Consider the following 22045-nt stretch of genomic DNA (forward strand, 5'->3'; position numbering starts at 1 on the left):
AGACGGTTTGCTCAGCAGGTAGCTCGCTGTGCGCGAGTAATTGCCGCCGTTTTTTTTTTTTTTTTTTTGCCTCACGAGGCCTTGAGAGGAATATCTAACGTTTGATATGTTCGGCCACGCGGGGTGGAAATCTCACCGAGTGCCGTGCTACTTGAGCTACGTGCGGGGGCGAAGAAATTCTGGTGGTCAATCAAATTGAACCTTCACGTGGAGGCCACCGACAAAGTTCTTTCAAGGAAAAAAATTGTCACCATTGTAGTGGATGAAATAAGAAAATAAATGTGTAACAGTTTTAACATTCATTAATAAATTAGATACCACAGTTAAAATGTATTAAATCACTTTGTGACGCTTTCTTCTAAACCAAGAATTGTCAACAGGTGGTTCGCGGCCCACTAGTGGTCCATTGTCGTATTACAGGTGGTCCACGGAATTCAAAATGGAAAATGATTGTAACATTTAAAAACAATTATTTATCATTTAGATTTGATTACTTTTCCAATCTTGTGACTCATTTACCCATCCAAGTTATGTCAAATGAAGCTGAGATTCCCAAAATTGGCATACAGATGTAAATAAATAGCCTGTGTAGTTCTTCAGTGCAAAATAAACAAATATTCCGCCAAAGCAGTGATCAACAACTTGCTTCTTGGTTATAATGGACAAAACCAGTTAGTCTGAAACGAGGCAACACTGTCATGGTAAACTCGCCCTATTTAGCAATTATGGCTTTTTCGTTTTCACTGGCCAGCCCGCAGCGACGCAGCGCCCTCCCACGATGCATATATTGTCAGGGCATTTCACCGAGACCTTGGTGAACGATCCCCCCCTCTCTCCCCCCATTATCCGCGAGCTATCCACCCCTCATCTCGATGAGTGGTACGTTTATGAGATTTTAATTAAACCTTCATTAAGTAAAGTCCCGCAAGGTATGCAGTTTGGAAAATGAACGGGGGTAGCTTCCGAAATCATTTCAGCATTCCATCTGCCTTCCGCCCGATGAGCTACTCCGAAGGTCTGTCAAGATCTCTTTATCGCGCCGTTTATTACGAGGTTATTGAGCTTTTATGTCTCCCATTAGACGGTTGTGGTGGCTGTCACCGACTGTTGCCACGTGAGTCGGAAGATCTTGAGCATTCATCTGAACTTGTTTTTAAATTAGGCGTCATTTGAGAACATGGTCACATTATTTGGACTCACAAAAAAAGCACAATTTTGAGTCTTGAAATTGTTTATATATCCAAAAAAAAAATTTCACAACACCAGTTCGATATGTGATATTATTATTCTGTACTATTAAAAGTGAAAGCAGGGAGCAACGTATGAACTCGACACCCACTACACGAGACGTGGCTAAATTATTCACACACGCTGGAATTGAAAAATGCTTTGTAAATCTTCTGAGACGGAATTTAATAAATATTTGAGCCTGGGGCTTAACTCGAATAATTCTATATGTGCTCTTTCATCATATGTGAGGTCCTTCCTCTCAGTCACAGATTCATTTTCCCTAATTTATTATCCAGGGAAATAAATAACTAATGGGAATTTTATCAATATTGGCGCTAGATACACTGATTGCGGCAAAATAAAGCATCTAGAATGATTTAATGTGGGAGCTTGTGCCTTGTTAACATGTTTTATATTAACAGTATTTAAACTGTCAACATTTGCTATTTAATGGGTCGCCTCTCCAAATTGGACTGGGGCTCCCCCTGGTGGAATTTCCATTTTGTGATGACAGTTGAGCCCAAAAGACAACACAGTCCATTTATTAAAAAATTAATTATTTTGTGTGTGTGTGCAGGATATCTTCAATGCTGTGATCAAGCAAAACCCGTTCCTGGTTCACCAGCTGCCGTGCTTCTGGAACGTTCAGCTTTCCGACCACACCCGCTCAGAGAAGTGCTACAAAGACGTGTCGGACCTCAAGGTGAGAAAGCTGGACCACAGCGTGGGCGATCGCTCCACGTCTCATATTTTCCTCATTATGAAGCACAGATCGAACTTCATTTAAGATCGAATGTGCCCTCGGTGCGGTGCAAAATGTTAATAATGCCTTGAGGCACGAAGGAGGTCAAACTCTAAATGAGTCAATAGTTGTATGAAAGCACTTTCTGATGGATTGGTCGGGGTTGCCCAAGTGGGCGTACTAGCACATTACTGTATTTTTCAGATTATAAAATGCGCTGAAAATTCCATTTATAATTGGGTGCGCCTGATCGAAGTTGAATAACATTTGACTTGATTGACCTTGTGAGTTTTTATTATCGCCTACAAACAAAATGAAATTCCTTCTCCCTTTCTTACCAGGTCATCCACTGGAACTCCCCAAAGAAACTAAGAGTCAAGAACAAGCACGTGGAGTTCTTTCGCAATCTCTACCTAACCTTCCTGGAGTACGACGGCAACCTGCTGCGCCGGGAGCTGTTCGGCTGTCCCAGCGAGGCCGATCACAACAGCGAGAATGTGAGTATCCCGTAAATTGCCCAAATTGACACGGGAGCGTCTTACTTGTATTGTTGCAAAGAAAAATCATGTGTTAATAATGCACGCATGATCTTCCCTTCATAGCTCCAGAAGACGCTGTCCGAGCTGGACGAAGATGACCCCTGCTATGAGTTCCGCCGCGAACGATTCACCGTCCACCGAACGCACCTCTACTTCCTCCACTACGAGTACGAAGTCACGCCCGACAATGCGGACGTCACGTTAGTGGCGCAGCTCTCCATGGACAGGTGCGGTTTCACACCGTCACTTCCTGTAAATGTGTGATGCACTCAATTTTAAAAGAAAAGAACTTAAAATAAACAATAACACTTAGCTGTCGCCCTCTAGTGGTGGGTGAAAGAATCATATTGTCCCCAAAAAAAGTCTTATTCTACGAGAAAGTTTGAAGAACACGATCACAAATTTGTTTTGATTTGTTTTTTTAGTTGATTAGTTGAGGAACACATTGATGGAAAACAAACTGTTGCGCAATTGCAGGAGAAGGAAACACAATGTCAGAATGTAAATTGTCGGCTCACTCAAGCAGGAAGCATATGCGGGGCAACTGGGAGAAGACAGATAGACACGTTTGGTTGAACAAATTTTGAATTGACAATGCTGAAATACAAATGAGAGGGAAAGTTTTCACAGAGCGTTTTTTTGGGGTAAAACAAGAAGGACAAAATATTGTGATTGTTTAGTGTGTCCTGTGCTACTTAGACTTCAGATGTTGGAGGCCATCTGCAAGCACTGGGAAGGCCCCATCAGCTTGGCCCTCTACCTGTCCGACGCTGAGGCCCAGCAGTTCCTGCGCTACGCTCAGGGCTCCGAGGTGCTCATGAGCCGAGGCAACGTAGGTTACCACGTGGTCTACAAAGAAGGACAGTTCTACCCGGTCAACCTGCTCCGAAACGTCGCCATGCGGCACGTCAACACACCTTACATGTTCCTGTCCGACATCGATTTCTTGCCCATGTATGGCCTCTACGAATATCTCAGGTAAGAGGAACGTTTTGCGAGTGTACCCGTTGGATTTGTTTGCCGATCACGTCGTGCGCATTTACAGGAAGTCGGTCGTGCAACTCGACATGGCCAACAGCAAGAAAGCACTCGTGGTGCCGGCGTTTGAGACGCTGCGCTATCGCCTCTCCTACCCAAAATCGAAAGCCGAGCTGCTTTCTCAGCTGGACATGGGAACGCTTTTTACCTTCAGGTAGGTAACAGTTAACTTGCGTACATTGATTCTTCAAATTGATGTAAAGAAGGAACTGCAACGTTATCATTTTGCTTGCCGCAGGTACCACGTGTGGACCAAAGGCCACGCGCCCACCAACTTTGCCAAATGGCGGACGGCCACCATGCCCTACAGGGTGGAGTGGGAGGCCGACTTTGAGCCGTACGTCATGGTGAGACGGGACAGCCCCGAGTACGACCGCCGCTTTGTGGGCTTTGGCTGGAACAAGGTGGCGCACATCATGGAGCTGGATGCGCAGGTAAAACCTGCTAGTAGCTAGCTAGCTGCTTCAATTGCTAGCTTACTTTGCATTTTGGACATTTAGGGTGAACAGCTTGTGTTTTGGAGTCTTTTGGGCTCTCCAGTTACACCACTTTACTACTTTTTTTTAATTATTGATCTATGGGCATCTGCTAATTTATGCTTCACCTATAGCTACAAACTATGTCAAATGCTAATATGTCCTCATTGTCTGTTGAGTGGCCACCTTTGTTCAACCGCTATAGACATTAAAAAAAAAAAAGGTTAAGGTGTAGCCACAGTTCAACCCCCAAGAATCATAATGGCAAGACGCCAACACCCATCCGTCCTTTTCGACAGGCACCAGGAAGTAGCCTGCCACGCTCCAAACACAAATACAACAATCTAGGATTTACTGTCTTTCTTTGTTAACAGTTTGGTCTCGGGAGAGGTCTCCTTCCTGTTGAGTAACATACACCTTATATAATCGTTGGAAAATGATGACTTCTTCGCAGAGCTATGCGGTGTCTTTTTAGAAGGTTTTCATGGATATCAATTAGGGTCATTTGAAAATAAATAACAAAAATAAAATGTCATTATTAGCTTGCAGGCTCAGCAACTGATTGGCAAAATTACTTGTATTTTTATTTTTTTTTGCTGTATTACTAATATTTTGTTATCCTCTCTCTCTCCACAGGAGTACGAATTTGTGGTCCTGCCCAATGCGTACATGATCCACATGCCGCACGCGCCCAGCTTCGACATCACCAAGTTCCGTTCCAACAAGCAGTACCGGGTCTGCCTCAAGACCCTGAAGGAGGAATTCCAGCAGAACATGTCGCGGCGCTACGGCTTTGCCGCCCTTAAGTACATGACCGCCGAGAACAACAGCTAGCCACCGCGGGCCCTCGCCGCCCCCAGGCCGCGAGTGACTGTACTGACTCGGTAAGCGTGGGGGGGCGCGAGGGTACATGGACCCGACTCGGACCTTCCTCAAAAACTTTGACCTTAAGTGTGGCGCGTGTGGACCGCAGCTTTCAAAGCGGGATCCGGGAAATAGTCACCTCCGCTCGGATTGTGGAATTATTGACGTATGCATGTGGGCCAATGTACACACAGGTGTGTGCGTGCCAGTCAAGGGAGTGACAGCCTTGCGTCCATTCAGTTTTGCACACCGCGGACACCGTCCAAGTGCCGTGACCACTCGTCAAAAGCTTTTTTTTTTCTTCCTCTCCTCTAACCGGACATCATCATCATCGCGGCGGCGAGACAAATCGGTAAGGATGGAGGGGAGCGACGCGAGCAATCACAATCCATCCTCCTCATTTAAATAGGCAAGGAAAATGGTCGCCAAGTGTAGCGTACTCCCTTGTCATGCGTGTGTGAGTCTTTTCAATCAAAACCTCTGTGTTCACTACAAACTATGATCTACTCCGTTTCACCTTTGCCTCCAGTCTGATGACATTTTTTTTTTGGTATTCTCCTTTCAATTGATGTTTGTTTGCAGGTTGCTAAAGATGAAGTCAGAAGGGCAGGAAAACAAGCTTGAATATTTCTAAAGTCTTTACATTTGGCCGAGTTCCAAAGAGTCTGCCTCGAGATAGATTGTGGTCAGTTTTCATTAGTTTCAGTATTAATTTAATTTAATGTGTTTATTCTTGTGTTTGTTTTTGACATGATTTGATCTTGCTTTAAATCCTTTTTTTTTTTTTTATGTTTATTTTATTTTTACTGTTGTTGAATTTGAGGCCAGTGGCCCGCCTTCTTTTTCTCTCATTCACCCGAGAAAAAAGACGCAGAAGGGCCGTCATGCAGGTTTGAATGTGTGTGTGAGATTTTGGAAGTGTGTGACGCGGAGTGGATGGCTGACTGATGCTGCTACCTGAAATAAAAGTAAAAGTGTCAAACGCTTGCTTGCCTTGGACTATTCCTCACCGTTGTCATGGAAATCCTCTTCTCAAGTTAAATATTTGAATCTCTCCTCTTTATACTTGGACCCTTTTTTTTTCCCCCATTTGTGTGCTAATTTCGCTGTTTCCTTTTACACAGAATCTTCAAAAGTCAAAAATTAAAGTTCAACAATTGTATGTTCATCCTGAAGATCATCTTGTAAGGTCGGGCCACGTGTTTTTTCCACAGCAACATCCTGCTTTTCAAAATATTAAGAAGTGTGTCTCAGTCCTTTTAGTGTTATCACCAGGAAAATCCACAACTGAGAAAAATTCAAGCGTGGACCACAAGTAAGTAATAATTCATGTCTCCATTCACTATCTTCCTACACAGTTTTAAAGATCGTCTTGTAACACACTACAAAAGACAGCACCGCGTCCATCACATCTCCAAACTAAAGCCACGTCTGCTCAGATGTTTAATGCGGCGGTCTCTGGTGCCCCAACCCCCCTCCCTCCCGTCGTCTCCGCCTCAGGCCAGCTACGGTTTGAAGTCGCTCATCAAACGCTAATCATTGCGAATTTCATTAGCTTTCTTCAGGGGGAACCGACTTTCGTTAATTCGCCCCCGACGCTACTACGGCCGCCGATCCTTGAAATCGCACACTTCCACTCATTTAGACCGAAATAAGAAGAAGCAAGCAAATCTTTGATTCAGGTTTATTTTTGGGTTCTTACCGACACCTCGTGTTTCATTAGCTATCGCATATGTTGCAAAACATAAAAACTGACAGCTCCGGAAATAGGTGGAGACATTTATTATAACATGAGCTGGCTGACCTTTCCAAATCAGTGACATTTTAAGAGCTACTAATATTTAAAAAAAAAAAAAAATTCCGAACATATTAACCATCTGTGGAACATGCAGGCGTAACCATTCTTGTATCTGTTAATTATCTTGTTTATCAGGCCAGTAAATGTTATCTTTCGAAGCTCATGTCATTTTCTCCATGGTGCTATTTATTGCACCTATTAATTGCTGGAAAAACAGTCACGTGTCAGTCAAATGAATGGGTGAAAGTTTGAAGCAGTAGTCGTGATTTGTGAGGTTCTGTTTATTTTTGTCAGTGTCGAAATAGGCTCGTCACACTTTGCGCCGTCCGCTCAGATAACGTTGCATCATTGCGCCATCCGTGCGTCACTGAACGTCATGATTCGGGAAAAAAAATGCTCTTTATCATATTCCATCTTCAGCATCCTATAAACCTTGATCCACCCGTCATTAAGTGCAACTCTATTGTGATCCAATAAAAAAAAGACGAACATTATTTACTGCCTGTAAATAATGTGATGACAAGTCTTTATTGCTTTTCATGACATAACAATTCTCCTCTTAGTATGCTGCACGTGTAAACATGTTGTCCTGCACGTTTTTTATTTGAAAAAAATATATATTGCAAAATGAGGTGGACATTTTTTAATTCAACACACTAATCTGAATTTTTTTTAGACGGGGGGAAAAAAGGAAGCAATCCATAGCAATAATTATAACATTAAAGATTGTTTTAATTGTAACTTGTGGAGTTCCTAAAATAAAATGCTCAGCCAACTCCTGTCGTCCACTTGAAAGATAAATGTGCGGCGGGTTAGAAAAATGTTGGCCTTGGTGAAGTCAAACGAGAGAATCGTGCCAGCGTTTATCAGATGTGAGTCACGCCGCTGTCATTCAATGGAGATCAAAAGCTGGACCGAACTTCCAAAACCTTCACTTGGCCTCGTGTTTTTTTTAAATTTTATTTATTTATTTTTTTTTAGTTCAACGTGGAGTTAGAAATACCAGTAAAAAGATGCAGAATGTTTTCTTCTGCCCACTCTACTTGACATACAGTACTGTGGAAGAAAATGTATCCGATAACATATCAGAAGCAATTTGAAATCTGGTCATTAATCAACACCAAACTGTTTTTGTAAATCATACACAAATCATTGGAGTGAACTGCTTTCATTCCAAGCAGACATTTCACTAAGGTCATTCGCGCAATTACTGTGCTTGTTTGCATTCCAGCTCAATTTCACTGAAACTCGTGCACAGCACCAACCCACACAGGTTGACCACAACATTGCAATCCTGATTCAGCTTGTTTTAGCAAATTTAGAAATTATATATAAATTCCAGCGTTATAAATGATCTGTTTTAAGGTTTTTATTGTCTGTTTAATATTGAATAATGGAGTCCCTCAAGGCTCTGTCCTCAGTACGTTATTAATTTTACAATTGGTGACACAGAGTTTTAATTTATCACAAGTGTCTGGATTTTTTTTTTTGACATTGCGTTATACTGTAGCTGCCATCTGATCAATGTTTTGAAGTGTCTTTCTGACCTGTTTCCATTAACCTCCTAAAATATCCAAACACGGTGTTGTTGTTGTTGACCTTTGGCAACACCCCCACCCCGCTTAAAAACCTCCTTGCTTTCCTTCTAACAATGGCCTGTCCTGTCCCGTCCCTCCTCCAGGGGTGGAAAAGCCGTCACCGCCGAAAAGTTTCGAAGACAGATATCAGTGAGAACAATGGTCAAGGATAAGGCAGGCATCCAAACGCAAGGGATTCCTTCGTCATTACTGTTAATAATTACAGCCGACAGTCGCAACTGTTGCCTACTTTATTGATGGCTGAACAGCGGGACATCGCAGTTGCGCTCCAAATGCTGGAGGAGGCGGAAAGGCCAGTGGAAAGTTGGAATTTGTAGCACTATCAGGTAGGTGGCAACACGGTAGGATTCAATGTGGCCTTTTCTAAAATTGGATAATTTCAGCACTTTTTTCAGAAATTCACAAATTATTTTGCAAATTCTTTTGTCTTCATAAAAAAAATTTTAAAAGTATATATATATATATATATATATATATGTATATATATATATATATATATATGTATATATGTATATATATATATATATATATATATGTATATATATATATATATGTATATATATATATATATATATATGTATATATGTATATATATATATATATATATATATATATGTATATATATATATATATATATATATATATATGTATATATATATATATATATATATATATATATGTATATATATATATATATATATATATATATATACGTATATATATACGTATATATATATATATATATATATACGTATATATATACGTATATATATATATAAAAATTAATGGCACTTTATGAGATTTTATTTGTCATAGTTTCTGTTTGGTGATCCTAAAAAATGCCTATTTCAAAGATAGTACTGAATAAATCCTTTACAATTTTAAATAGTTATTAATAAAATAGTAATAAAATTATTTAAATATCAATTTAATTTTACAGTGACCGGGTTGCATGTTTGTGTTTTTATTCAAAGTACATGCTAGCTGCATTAGCTACTATTTTTATGGGTCAAGGCAAACTCATCTTGCAAGATTTCACAAACGTGTTGAGAAATACAACTTTCGAACATTATGACAACAATTTAAAACACATCTGATAAAATTCTGTTGAATAGACAAAAGCAAGTTCAAACCTGATCTAAAGATAATTTCAGAATGACTTTCTATCTGACAACAAATGTAATTACCTCAAGTTGTGCTTTTGAAATTTCATTTTGGAGAGACTGAATTTGTCCAATTCTGGAATGACCCACATCATCTTAAGGGGGTGTTCTATTGTAGGTCTGAGGGAAGTGGTTAATTAAAAGCAACACTGTCTGGCATTGCTCTCTATTTATCAAATCTGACAAGTGATCCAGACCTCAAGCGCTTTCACATCTGGACCTTTGTTTTTAGCGGCGTCAAAGGTGATCTCATGTTTAAATGTGCTTAAATGGATCTCGGCAGAAGCAGCAGCAGGTCCTCGGACGTACCGCAGGTTCTCGGGATGCAAGCAACGGGCGACCAGTACCTGGTGGCGCGCTCCCTGTACTCGGAGGAGTCGTTTGCCGAGGAGCACAAGAAGGTCTACAGGCACCGCAAGACCGCGCTAGACCACGTCAAGCAGTACTTCACGTGAGACATCACACGCACTTGAGTACACTTTGAAATGTTGGTAGATAACGTGTTCAAGTCTTATCTACTTTCCAGGTTCAAACTCGTGCTCGTGTAAAAAAAAGAAAAATCGTTATCGATCGGGCCAATTTTTGAAAAGCATTTCAATACGCTTAAGGTCATTCAGGTGTTGATTCATGGTGGTTCTAACCCTGAACATTTTCACCGATAGTTTAAAAATGTCTTCTGTATCTTACTTGTATTGACTCATATTAGATTTGCCTTTTTTTAAAAATATTTTATTGTCATTGTAGGTGTGATACCAGACGTGCCAAAAATGCCGTTTTGTCTCTGCTTCCCATCATCGGCTGGATTAAGATCTACAGGATTAAAGAGTGGTTGCTGAGTGATATTGTGTCCGGAGTCAGTACTGGACTTGTTGCCGTACTACAAGGTTTGGATCGACCGTTGATTATTTTGTTTTGTAAGTGTCACTTCAATTAACTGCTTGAAGCAAGCACCCTGTGCCTCTTCAGAGAAATTAGTAAACGGAACTTTTATATATTTTTTTAGTCTCATTCCAGTTTGATGTGTTCGTTTAGGTTTGGCCTACTGTCTCCTGGCTTCCCTTCCACCCTGGTACGGGCTCTTTTCTGCTTTCTTCCCAGTTGTCATCTATTTTTTCCTCGGAACCTCCAGACACATCTCAGTGGGTAAGGCCGTTCTTTTTTTTACGGCCACGTCTCCCTTTGAGTCTCATGGTCTCCTTTTCTGAAGGTCCATTCCCGGTGTTGTGTCTGATGATGGGCTCGGTGGTCACCAGGCTGGTACCGGACGAAGGCCCATTAGTTAACATTACGGGTTTTGAAGGTCTCACCATGAATGAGCAGCGAGTTCTGGTGGCCTCCTCTGTGACCTTCCTTGTGGGAATCATGCAGGTGAATCTGCTTTGCTATTGAAATTATTTGGGGGGTTTCCCCCCTCCCCCCCCAAAAAAAATTCACATAAAATTCTCAAGAACCCATACGTGAAAAGACATCCTGAAATTCCTTTCATATAAAAATCAGGCTTCCCTCTTGGGTTCCAGTCGTACCTTAAAGTCCTTCTCACCCGCCCCTTGCCCAATCACGACTGGTGTGCCCCAGGGCTCCGTCTTTAGGCCCCTGCTCTTCCGTTATCACAGCAAACATCTCATTTGGCTTTGCCACCATCTTGTGGCATCTGTTGGCGTCTGTACTCTCCCTGCGACTTATTCGATCTATTTTTGAAGACACAAATGATGAGGTCTTTCCACATTTCTATGTGTGTCTGGTAGTTGGCGATGGGCGTCCTGCAAGTGGGTTTCGTCGTGATGTACCTGTCCGACACTCTGGTGTCCGGCTTCACCACGGCAGCCGCCATTCACATCCTGGTGTCCCAGCTGAAGTTTGTGCTGGGCCTGCAAGTCCCTGGAATGAGTGGCCCGCTCTCCATTATTTACGTAAGCTAGTAAAAAGCTTCGGTTTTATCTTAGTGTGTGATTCTTATGTTGTTTTTTTTCTTGACAGACTTTGGAGGTCATCTTCTCCAAGATCGGGTCCACCAACGTTTGCGACGTGGTTATCTCCTTGGTGATCATGGTGGTGGTGTTCATCGTGAAGGAGCTGAATGACCGATTCAAAGCCAAGTTGCCTGTTCCCATCCCCATCGAGGTTATCATGGTGAGGGGCTCGATCATTACACGCTAATCTGTATTGTGATTGATTTCTGGTTTCTTTCCAGCTCTAAAGCAGTTCATGACTTTTACAAAAACGAATGTGTTCCCCAGACTGTCATCGCTTGTGGTGTTTCTTACGCGTTCGACTTCAGGACCAAGTATAAAATTGACGTCGTGGGTCATATTCCAAAAGGGTACAGTACTGACCTCAGCCACCGACAACATCAATCGGAAGAATCCATCCCGATTGTTGATGTTCCTTCTCAGGTACGAGCCTCCGATGGCCCCAAACCTGCACATCTTCCAAGAGACGGCCGTGGAAGCCTTCCCGATGGCCATCGTAGGTTTTGCTGTGGCCTTCTCTGTGGCTAAAGTCTATTCAGTGAAGCACGACTACACCATCGATGGAAACCAGGTGCACAAAACAGAAAAAAAAATGACTTATTTATTTTATTTATTTTTTTAAATAACCACATAGAGTTAAAAAAAGCAATTTTAATATTTCTCTCCAGGAGCTGATTGCTTTTGGGGTCAGCAACATTTTCGGCGCGTCCTTCAAATCTTTTGCAGCTAGTACAGCTCTGTCTCGAAGTGCAGTGCAAGAAAGTACTGGTGGAAAAACACAGGTAACCTATTTTTTTTTTTTTCACACAGTTCATTTCAATACATTCAATATGATTCTCATATCTTCAGATCGCCGGTTTGCTCTCAGCCATCATCGTGATGATCGTCACCTTAGCCATCGGATTTCTCCTGGACCCCCTGCCAAAGGTTGGCTCCGCCCCCATCCCCTTTTGCTTTTTTGTTTACACTTCCCTTAACCCGTGTTCCCGACAGTCCGTGCTGGGCGCGGTGGTCATCGTCAACCTGAAAGGAATGCTGATGCAGTTTCGAGAGGTCCCGTATTTGTGGAGGCGGGACAAGTCGGACTGTGTAAGTGGATTGATATTGATGTTGAATAAATTTGTATTTCATTTGGTGTTTTTTTTGTTTTAATATACAGATTGTATGGCTGGGCACGTGTATTGCAGCCATTTTACTTGGATTGGATCTTGGTCTGGCCGCAGGTCTCGGTGTGGAACTACTTAGTGTCGTCCTCAGAGCTCAGTTGTGAGTCTCTAATCAAATCTTCTGCTTGTATCAGTTGGTGGGAGAGTAGCGACATTATATTCCTTCTTGTCACTTGTTGCTAGGCAGATTTCATATTCACCACTATGAGCTAGATTAGGCTAACTAGATTTTGGGTTTTTTTTGCAATTTAATATGTTATGACTGCAATAAAAATAAACTTCTCTGGCCACTTTTTTTTTTTTTTTTTTACAGAAATTGCTTTTTGAATTTTATTTCTTCTACTGTCACTCAGCCCCCGCTGCAGCGTGCTAGCCAACATTTACGGCACCGATCTCTACAAGGACCGAAAGGACTATGTTGATGTAAGCTGGCGATGGCACAAGTGGACTAACTATTTTAAAAACTATCTGATTCAAATCCAAATGTATTCCTTCTCCAGATATACGAGCCAGAAGGAGTGAAAATCTTCCGTATCCCGTCGCCGATCTTCTTCGCCAATATCGAGTTTTTCAGAAGCAAACTGGTGGAAGCTGTGCGTCTGTCGTTTTGTTTGTTTGTTTATCTTTTTATTGTCATTTGTATCTTATAATTTTTTTCAAATGTGCAACACAGGTTGGATTCAATCCACTGAGAGTCCTCAGGAAGCGAAATAAAGCGCTGCGCTTGATCCGGAAACTTCTTAAGAAAGGTTATCTCCAGTGGACATCGGTAAGTGATATATAAAAAAAAAAAAAATGTACATGTTGAGTGTAACAATACAGTAGTTTTCCACAATACACATGCAGTCGAAAGTCATAAACACTACAACACATCATAACTGTTTACGGCGACAAAGATTAGATAATAGTTTGAGATTCGCCAGACTCAGCACTCGTGTACAATCCTCGTTGTGTCATGTTCTTGTGTACTTTAAAATATAAACAGCAGCGGCAGAAAACAAAGCAACATTTTCCCCGTCCAAAGCCAGAACATGTGAGAAAGTGGCTTGAGGTAATATTTCCTATTCCAGAACGGCTTCCTGAACACCTCATGCGGCCCCATCAACGAGTCGGTTGAGTTTGAAAGCAACACGGAGGAACTGGACCTGCCTGCCAACTTTAAGGACCTGCCCGCCCGCGTGGACTGGAACGCCGAGCTTCCCGCTAACATTGTTGTCCCCCGCGTGGACCTGCACAGTCTGGTGCTGGACTTTGCGGCCGTCTCCTTCCTGGACATCTCCGCTCTTAAGGGTCTCAAAGCGGTCAGTTCATTTTCCAGCATGGCTTTTGAATGTCTCCTCATCGACGTGCGATCCTCTCATTTGTTGCAGGCTCTCAAAGAATTTATCCGCGTTGAAGTGGACGTCTACATTGTCGCTTGTGATCGTAAATATCAATTTCTGCGTTTTGATTTTCTAAAATACACAGCAGAATAATTCCCAAAAATGCTAAATTGGAGGCAATTATTCCATCGATTTTTTTTGTTTTTGTTTTTTTTAGCGTACATCATGGACAAATTGCACCAGTGCAGCTTCTTTGATGACGAAGTGCAGCCGTCCATATTCTTCCTGACGCTGCACGACGCCGTGCTGCACATTCTGAACAAACATCCCGAGTGCTCCCGAAACAAATCCCGCTACGACAAGGTAGTGGGAAGCCCCCCGGTTACTTTCAATAAGAACTTTATTGCATTTCTCAATCATTGTGTATGTTGCATTGATCATTTCATTTGCAGATTCCAACAATGGTGACGGTCCACCATCCTGCGGGGCGTCTCAGGAACAGAGATAAGAATGTAAGCATTACAAATACTCTTGTTAAAATCATTCTTGACGTTCAGAATAGAAAATGAATGAGTGAAAATCTCAATTCAGAGATTTTTGTTGGATGGTGACAAAGATGACACTCGTTATTTTATCCACAGGCAGCAGATCCAGAAACCAAGTTCTAACTTCTGCATGATTCCCTTTTTTATTTTATTTTATTATTAAATCTCCAACACCGAAGGGAAAGTTAGTTTTAATTTCCAGATCAGCTATTTAGAGCACAGCGCACTTATACCGCATGTAATGCTTTTGCCTTGACTTGACAATTTGTATGTAAGCCTTTGAAATGTACGCAAAGCGATAATTTGGTGTGTTTGTACTTTGCATAGCAATTTGCGGATGTGTTGAAATTGATTTTTATATACTTTATAGTTGTATATTTTCAGGATGATGAGAATAAATTAAGTTTTTGGAACATCTTGTTTTGAAACATTTTATACTTGAATAAATGTGTGACAAAAAATGTTTTTAAAAGATGAATTTCATGTGTACTGTGTTCTGATTCATTTAAATAAATTTTTGAAGTGTACAGTAATTGGGTGAGTATCAAAACGTGAATGGGCCGAGCCTCATCAGATAGCAAATGATCAATGTATCATAAAAGTATCTTCTTTTGTCAATGATTATAAGTGGCGCATCAGAAAAGGTGATGTGGAGATTCTAGATTAGATACACGGACGGGCAAAGGTGCAACACTTTCATCGAGGAGACATGAAGTTGACTTCGAGGAAACCCTACGCGGTCACCAGGCCGACGTATTCCGAGGACAGCTTTGCGGAAGACCACCCAAAAATCCCACGCTTGCACAAAACCCCATCGAGCCACGTTAAAGACTACCTGACGTAAGTCGCCGTCGCTTCTTCCTCTTCTTTGACTTCTTGACTTGTTTTGTTTATCCCGCACCAGATGCGACGCGAAGAGAGCCAAAAATGTCGCCTTCTCCCTTCTCCCCATTGTCGGCTGGATGAAAGCGTACCGAATCCGAGAGTGGCTGCCGGGGGATCTTCTGTCCGGGGTCAGCACGGGCATGGTGGCAGTCATGCAAGGTGAAAAGCGGAAAAATCCATCTGCATCGCTTTGTTGTGTTCCACTAAGAGGATCTTGTGGTCTCCTTCAGGACTGGCCTTTTCTTTGCTGGCCTCGCTTCCTCCCAGTTATGGCCTCTACACCGCTTTCTTCCCCATGCTCACCTACTTCTTCCTCGGAACGTCCAGGCACATATCTGTCGGTAAATCCTTCTTCATATCTCTTCAAACATTTCGGAAAATATTCATTCTGCTTCATTTAACAAGGTGGTTAAATATGAAGAAAATGTTTGACAGTATCAGCGTGATTAGACTTTTAAAGATGGTCCTTGACTTCCCACAGGCTCGTTCCCGGTGCTCAGTTTGATGGTGGGCGCCGTGGTGACCCGCCTGGTCCCGGAAGACGGACCACCCGCCAACATCACAGACTTTGAAGGGTTGACGCCGGACCACCAGAGGGTGCTGGTTGCCTCCTCTGTGACTTTTCTCATGGGGCTCTTCCAGGTAATGTTATGAACAATTACCTGTGATTATTTTGCTCACCACGAGAGGGAGCCTACACCAATTCTTTATTTTCCACGCAGCTGGCCATGGGGGTTCTCCAGGCCGGCTTTGTGGTGGTGTACCTGTCAGACACGTTGGTGTCCGGGTTCACCACAGCGGCTGCCGTCCACATCGTGGTGTCTCAGCTCAAGTTCGTGTTGGGCCTGACCGTGCCAGGCATCAACGGGCCGCTCTCCATCATTTATGTGCGTACAATTCATCATGGATCCCAAAGTTGGTGGTGTAGTCAATTTTGAGCTGTGGACTATTGCGTGCAGACCCTGGAGAAGATCTTTGTCCAGATCACGTCCAGCAATGTGTGCGACCTGATGATGTCAGTGGTCATCATGCTAGTGGTGTTCGTCGTCAAGGAGCTGAATGAACGTTACAAAGCCAAGCTGCCTGTGCCTATTCCCATTGAAGTCATTATGGTAAATACTTTTATTACCAAAATAATAATAAAATGTAAAGACTTTTTTAAGCAATACTATGACTTGAATCTGATTTCCTCAAAAATAAAATGCTTAAAGCATCCCCAAAAGATTGCCGCTTGATTATTTAATTTTTTTTTCTCTCTGCCCAGACCATTATAGCGTGCGGAGTGTCGTACGGCTTCACCTTCGAGACCAGATATGGAGTCGACGTTGTGGGCAAAATGCTAAGTGGGTGAGTAGCGCCAAGATCAGTCTACATTTCTATGACAAGCCACCAAGAGATGGATGGCACTTCTTTAACGTTCCCTTTGGCTCATCTTCAGGTACGAGTCTCCGATTGCCCCCAGCGTGGAAGTCTTCCAGGAGAGCGTCGTGGAGGCTTTTCCCATCGCCATCGTGGGCTTTGCGGTGGCCTTTTCCGTGGCCAAAGTTTACGCCATCAAACATGATTACGCCATTGACGGCAACCAGGTCAGTCGCTGATATTTAAAACTAATAATAATTAAATGTGACTCTTGTGAAAATGAAATTGTGCAATTAGGAGCTGATTGCGTTCGGCGTGAGCAACATGTTCGGCGCCAGCTTCCGCTCGTTTGCCGCCAGCACGGCTCTCTCCAGGACGGCCGTGCAGGAGAGCTCGGGAGGCCGAACGCAGGTTGCCGCTCCCTTTCCCGCCCGCTGCTACCCTCTGATGACAATAACTTTTTTTTATGTCCACAAATTCAGATCGCAGGGCTCATATCAGCCATGATTGCCATGATCGTGACCGTGGCGCTTGGCTTTCTGCTGGAGCCGCTTCCCAAGGTAACACGTGGCATTGCCTTTATTATATCTTTGAATTAATATTTATTTCTTATGCAGTCGGTCCTTGGGGCGTTGGTGCTGGTGAACCTAAAGGGCATGTTGATGCAATTCCGAGACATCCCCTACCTGTGGCGGAGAGATAAACATGAATGTGTGAGTACAGCGATGACGAAATTTTTTTTTCCCCCCGCCATGTTGCCCGCAAGCGAGCCTCAAATGTGACGCGTGTGCGTACAGGTGGTGTGGGTGGGCACGTGTACCAGCTCCATCCTGCTGGGACTGGATCTCGGACTGGCGGTCGGCTTGGGGGTGGAGCTCCTCACGGTGGTCTTCAGGACTCAATTGTAAGATATCAGAACGGAAACAACAACTGGAGATCTCAATCTTGCTTCATATGTCTCTTCAGTCCACGCTGCGCCATCTTGGCAAACATCCCCGGAACCGACATCTACAGGGATCGTAAAGACTACCTACATGTAAGTAGTCACGTGATAATTTTTTTTTTTTTTTGACAATCATTGTTTTGTTTGTTCTTGTGAAGATACTTGAACCCAAAGGAGTGAAAATCTTCCGAATCCCCGCTCCCATCTTCTTTGCCAATATTGACTTTTTGCGGGACAAGCTTATAGAGGCCGTACGTATTCTTCTGACATACTTTTGACATGACCAGTCAACTTTCTGCTTTCATCCAATCAACACTTTGTTGTTCTAGGTTGGCTTTAACCCTCTGAGGGTTCTGCGGAAGAGGACCAAGGCTTTGAAAAAAATGAGGAAGCAGGAAGAGCTGATGAAGGAGGTCATACCTCAAGCGTAACGCGTCGTATTCAAAACGAGCTGGTTCCTGAAAACGTTTCCTGTTCCATGTGACCCAGAAAGCCGGGAAGGATTTGGAATTTTGCAAGCCGCCGTGCGCCCCACAGCTTCATCCGTTGGATCTCCACAGCCTCATCCTGGACTTCTCTGCAGTCTCCTTCCTGGATATCTCTGCTCTCAAGGGGCTCAAAACAGTATGATGCTGATTTTAACATGGCAAGATCCAAAAATGTCTATTTTTGAATGCGTGTTTCCCCTCTGCTTCCCAAAAGGCTCTCAAAGAGTTCATACGAGTTGACGTGGCTGTTTACATAGCGTCATGTGATGGTGAGATTCATCTGTCACTCACTTTTTTGTACTTGTGCCATTCTTTCACACCATTCATGTTGGAGTGGTTCTCACTCGAACTTATTTTTGCAAGAACCACACGGGAGCCCTTTTAAACACCTGCAGGTGGAGAGTCATCGAACGAGGTCTGACTCAGGCCTCTTGCAGGAGCATTTTTATTGAGAGAAACAGGGTGGGGGTGAGAGTGGACAGGATGGGGTTGAAGCCCCTGGCCTGCTGATCAAAGCATAGCAGGGGGGCTTTTACGACGTTGTGTAAACAAAACAACTTTGATTGCTTCCTCTGCAGCTGGTCAATCAGTTCAAAAGATCTTAGCACTTTGTTCTACTACTTTTGTTAAGACAGGACAAGCTAGGTTATTTATTACAGGTTACATTCCAACATAATCATACGATCAAGATAACCTGTAAACCCTAACAATTCATGTGTTGACAGTGTGCATACTGGAGAAACTCCAGAGCTGCATGTTCTTTGACGATGACATTCAGACGTCTATGTTCTTCCCGAGCATCCATGACGCCATGATGCACGTGCAGGACAAACACAAGTTGGACACTGTAGAAAACTGCTTGGTAAGATAAATCAAAGTGAATGTAACTGTTGTCATGCTGTGTTTTGGTTTTGACTGTTTGTCTTTTCTTGTTTCAGCCACTAGAAACCAAAATGTAGAAGTCCTCAACATTCATGCTCATCCTTTTTAAATAAAAGAAATATTCTGAAAAAATGCACGTCACAATAAAATCGGATCCTCTTCATTGTGTCAGAAAATTTCTTATTCACACAAATATGTATGCGCTTCCCTGCATTTTTTGCATGTGCCCATCACGACGCAAACGATTCATTTAGACATCCACTTTGCTTCACCAGTAAGACCTCAAGACCTACTTTAACAGCAGGTAGGTAAAACCAAATCAAGTAATACTGCATTTTTATTTTAAATGACAGCAGTGGACTGGAAAAGAATGACACAACCTCAGTGAGATCTTGCATTAGGTAGTAGTGCCCCCTAGCGGCTGTGTAACAGCAGTACAGGAACAAATTGACAGCTTGATGTCTTCACAGGCAGACTGGGTGGCAAACAGTTTCACAGTTCTTGGACCTTCAGCATCGCAGTTAGTGAAGGAAAAAACACACACACACTTTGATTTTTCTCCTGGTCTAGCTTTACACCCCCTTCAGATGACATTTAAAGCCTGAACATTGTGGGCTTTTCCTGATGTGCATAAGCCGCATGACAGTCTCCTGTGGCGCAAAGTTTGGACCCAGGCTATGCAAGACAACTTGAGCAAACAACTCGTCACAAAGGGGCAGACGACAGTCTGGATGGGGGTCCAGCATGGCTCCTACCAGTGAGCGATGCATTCAACACAATTCTTGAGCACAACAATCTTCTCTACAGAACAGAAAGAGATGTTTATGCATTGCTTTTGTAAGGATTCCTTTTTTTTTTTTTAATCGTCCTTTGGAGGGTGGCGGGGGGAGGTCACCAGTTTTCATTTGGAACACTGAAAGCGGCTGCTGTAACAAATTGATTTCTCACATGCATGTCCAAATAAACATCTCTACAACCCCACCAAATGTACAGTATTTTTGCTCTTCTGTTAATGCTTTAAATATGTTTATTACCAGGTTTGTATCAATTTAACTTCTGTAGGAATTAGCATCAAATGAAAATGTTTTACTACATTGGCAGGACACATTACGTAGCATTGTTGTTGAAGTGGCCTGTCATTAGGTACACCTTACGGTTAATCTGTACCTAATGAAGTGTCCGTGCGTGACGTCACAAATCAACCAGCCAATCAGGAGGTGTAGCAATTTTCAGTTCCCAGTTAAGTTTTGACCCTGCTTTTTCCCTAATGAGGTGGCATGTTATGAAGTACACATGAAAGTAGTGGTGTACCTAAAGGAGTGTCCGTGAGTGACGTCACAGAGCAACCAGCCAATCAGGAGGTGGGTGGGTGGGGCACCTTTCAGTTTCAGTTAAGCTTTGACCATGATTATTCCCTAATGAAGTGGCCTGATATTAGGTACACCTGAAAGTGGTGGTGTACCTAATGGAGTGTCCGAGTGACGTCACAGATCAACCAGCCAATCAGGAGGTGGGGGTGAGGGTGGGCGGGGCACTTTTCACTTTCAGTTAACCTTTGACCCTGATCATTCCCTAATAAAGTGGCCTGTTATTAGGTACACTTGAAGGGGTGGTGTACCTAATGGAGTGTCCGAGTGACGTCACAGATCAATCAGCCAATCAGCAGGTGGGGGTGAGGGCGGGTGTGGCACTTTTCACTTAAACCAGGGGTGTGGACCTTCAGTCCTCGAGGGGCCGCGTTCCAACATGTTTTCCAAGTGACCCTCGTTAAGCGCACCTGCGTGAAAAGTTTTAGCTACTTTCACGTTCTGAAGGAGCTAAAAGTTTTCACGCAGGTGCACTTAACGAGGGAATGTTTTCATGAACATATTTGAGCAAATTTGCCAGGGGTGTCGACCTCCAGTCCTCGAGGGGGCCGCGTTCCAACATGTTTTCCAAGTGACCCTCGTTAAGCGCACCTGCGTGAAAAGTTTTAGCTACTTTCACGTTCTAAAGGAGCTAAAAGTTTTCACGCAGGTGCACTTAACGAGGGAATGTTTTTTTATGGTAACTGTGTTTTGTTCTTGTACAAGATGAACATGCAGTATAAGTGTAGCTGGAAACCACAAATAAATACATGCTGTCATGATTGATGATAAGACTTGGAGGAAAATGTTTTCATGAACATATTTGAGCAAATTTGCCAGGGGTGTCGACCTCCAGTCCTCGAGGGGGCCGCGTTCCAACATGTTTTCCAAGTGACCCTCGTTAAGCGCACCTGCGTGAAAAGTTTTAGCTACTTTCGCCTTCTGAAGGAGCTAAAAGTTTTCACGCAGGTGCACTTAACGAGGGAATGTTTTTTTATGGTAACTGTGTTTTGTTCTTGTACAAGATGAACATGCAGTATAATATAAGTGCAGCTGGAAACCACAAATAAATACATGCTGTCCTGATTGATGATAAGACTTGGAGGAAAGTGTTTTCATGAACATATTTGAGCAAATTTGCCAGGGGTGTCGAACTCCAGTCCTCGAGGGGGCCGCGTTCCAACATGTTTTCCAAGTGACCCTCGTTAAGCGCACCTGCGTGAAAAGTTTTAGCTACTTTCACGTTCTGAAGGAGCTAAAAGTTTTCACGCAGCTGCACTTAACGAGGGAATGTTTTTTTAGGGTGACTGTGTTTTGTTCTTGTACAAGATGAACATGCAGTATAATATAAGTGCAGCTGGAAACCACAAATAAATACATGCTTTCATGATTGATGATAAGACTTGGAGGAAAATGTTTTCATGAACATATTTGAGCAAATTTGCCAGGGGTGTCGACCTCCAGTCCTCGAGGGGGCCGCGTTCCAACATGTTTTCCAAGTGACCCTCGTTAAGCGCACCTGCGTGAAAAGTTGTAGCTACTTTCACGTTCTGAAGGAGCTAAAACTTTTCACGCAGGTGCACTTAACGAGGGAATGTTTTTTTATGGTAACTGTGTTTTGTTCTTGTACAAGATGAACATGCAGTATAAGTGTAGCTGGAAACCACAAATAAATACATGCTGTCATGATT

General features: G+C 42.9%; 3 protein-coding genes across 4 annotated transcripts in view; all 3 read left to right on the forward strand.

Moving 5' to 3' along the window:
- large1 (LARGE xylosyl- and glucuronyltransferase 1) overlaps positions 1 to 5876 on the forward strand; it is an 88571-nt gene extending 82695 nt beyond the window's left edge. For both annotated transcript variants that reach the window (XM_037243119.1, XM_037243120.1), the window contains exons 9-15: positions 1808 to 1933; positions 2314 to 2469; positions 2575 to 2738; positions 3211 to 3489; positions 3557 to 3703; positions 3788 to 3983; positions 4662 to 5876. In XM_037243119.1, coding sequence (XP_037099014.1) covers positions 1808 to 1933; positions 2314 to 2469; positions 2575 to 2738; positions 3211 to 3489; positions 3557 to 3703; positions 3788 to 3983; positions 4662 to 4859 — 1266 coding nt within the window. In that variant the 3' untranslated portion in view covers positions 4860 to 5876. The remainder of the gene's footprint in view (positions 1 to 1807; positions 1934 to 2313; positions 2470 to 2574; positions 2739 to 3210; positions 3490 to 3556; positions 3704 to 3787; positions 3984 to 4661) is intronic.
- A 1467-nt stretch (positions 5877 to 7343) lies between these two features.
- Positions 7344 to 14866, forward strand: slc26a3.2 (solute carrier family 26 member 3, tandem duplicate 2). The gene is made up of 21 exons (XM_037243726.1): positions 7344 to 8611; positions 9732 to 9899; positions 10193 to 10332; positions 10481 to 10591; positions 10656 to 10816; positions 11194 to 11358; positions 11426 to 11578; positions 11686 to 11768; positions 11842 to 11989; positions 12087 to 12200; positions 12268 to 12345; positions 12412 to 12507; positions 12578 to 12684; positions 12938 to 13007; positions 13085 to 13177; positions 13258 to 13353; positions 13655 to 13885; positions 13955 to 14009; positions 14124 to 14269; positions 14359 to 14418; positions 14548 to 14866. The coding sequence occupies exons 2-21, from the start codon at positions 9772 to 9774 to the stop codon at positions 14572 to 14574; spliced, it is 2262 nt and encodes a 753-aa protein (XP_037099621.1). The 5' UTR covers positions 7344 to 8611; positions 9732 to 9771; the 3' UTR covers positions 14575 to 14866.
- A 254-nt stretch (positions 14867 to 15120) lies between these two features.
- On the forward strand, positions 15121 to 19171 carry LOC119117450 (chloride anion exchanger-like). The gene is made up of 19 exons (XM_037243727.1): positions 15121 to 15291; positions 15356 to 15495; positions 15567 to 15677; positions 15818 to 15978; positions 16059 to 16223; positions 16296 to 16448; positions 16601 to 16683; positions 16775 to 16922; positions 16993 to 17106; positions 17178 to 17255; positions 17313 to 17408; positions 17493 to 17599; positions 17662 to 17731; positions 17797 to 17889; positions 17968 to 18051; positions 18128 to 18262; positions 18341 to 18395; positions 18852 to 18988; positions 19065 to 19171. Exons 1-19 carry the CDS (start codon positions 15161 to 15163, stop codon positions 19083 to 19085), a joined length of 2082 nt encoding a protein of 693 aa, XP_037099622.1. The 5' UTR covers positions 15121 to 15160; the 3' UTR covers positions 19086 to 19171.
- Positions 19172 to 22045: the final 2874 nt, after the last annotated feature.

Source organism: Syngnathus acus, chromosome 23, assembly GCF_901709675.1.
Source record: "Syngnathus acus chromosome 23, fSynAcu1.2, whole genome shotgun sequence".
In the NCBI taxonomy this organism is placed as follows: domain Eukaryota; kingdom Metazoa; phylum Chordata; class Actinopteri; order Syngnathiformes; family Syngnathidae; genus Syngnathus; species Syngnathus acus.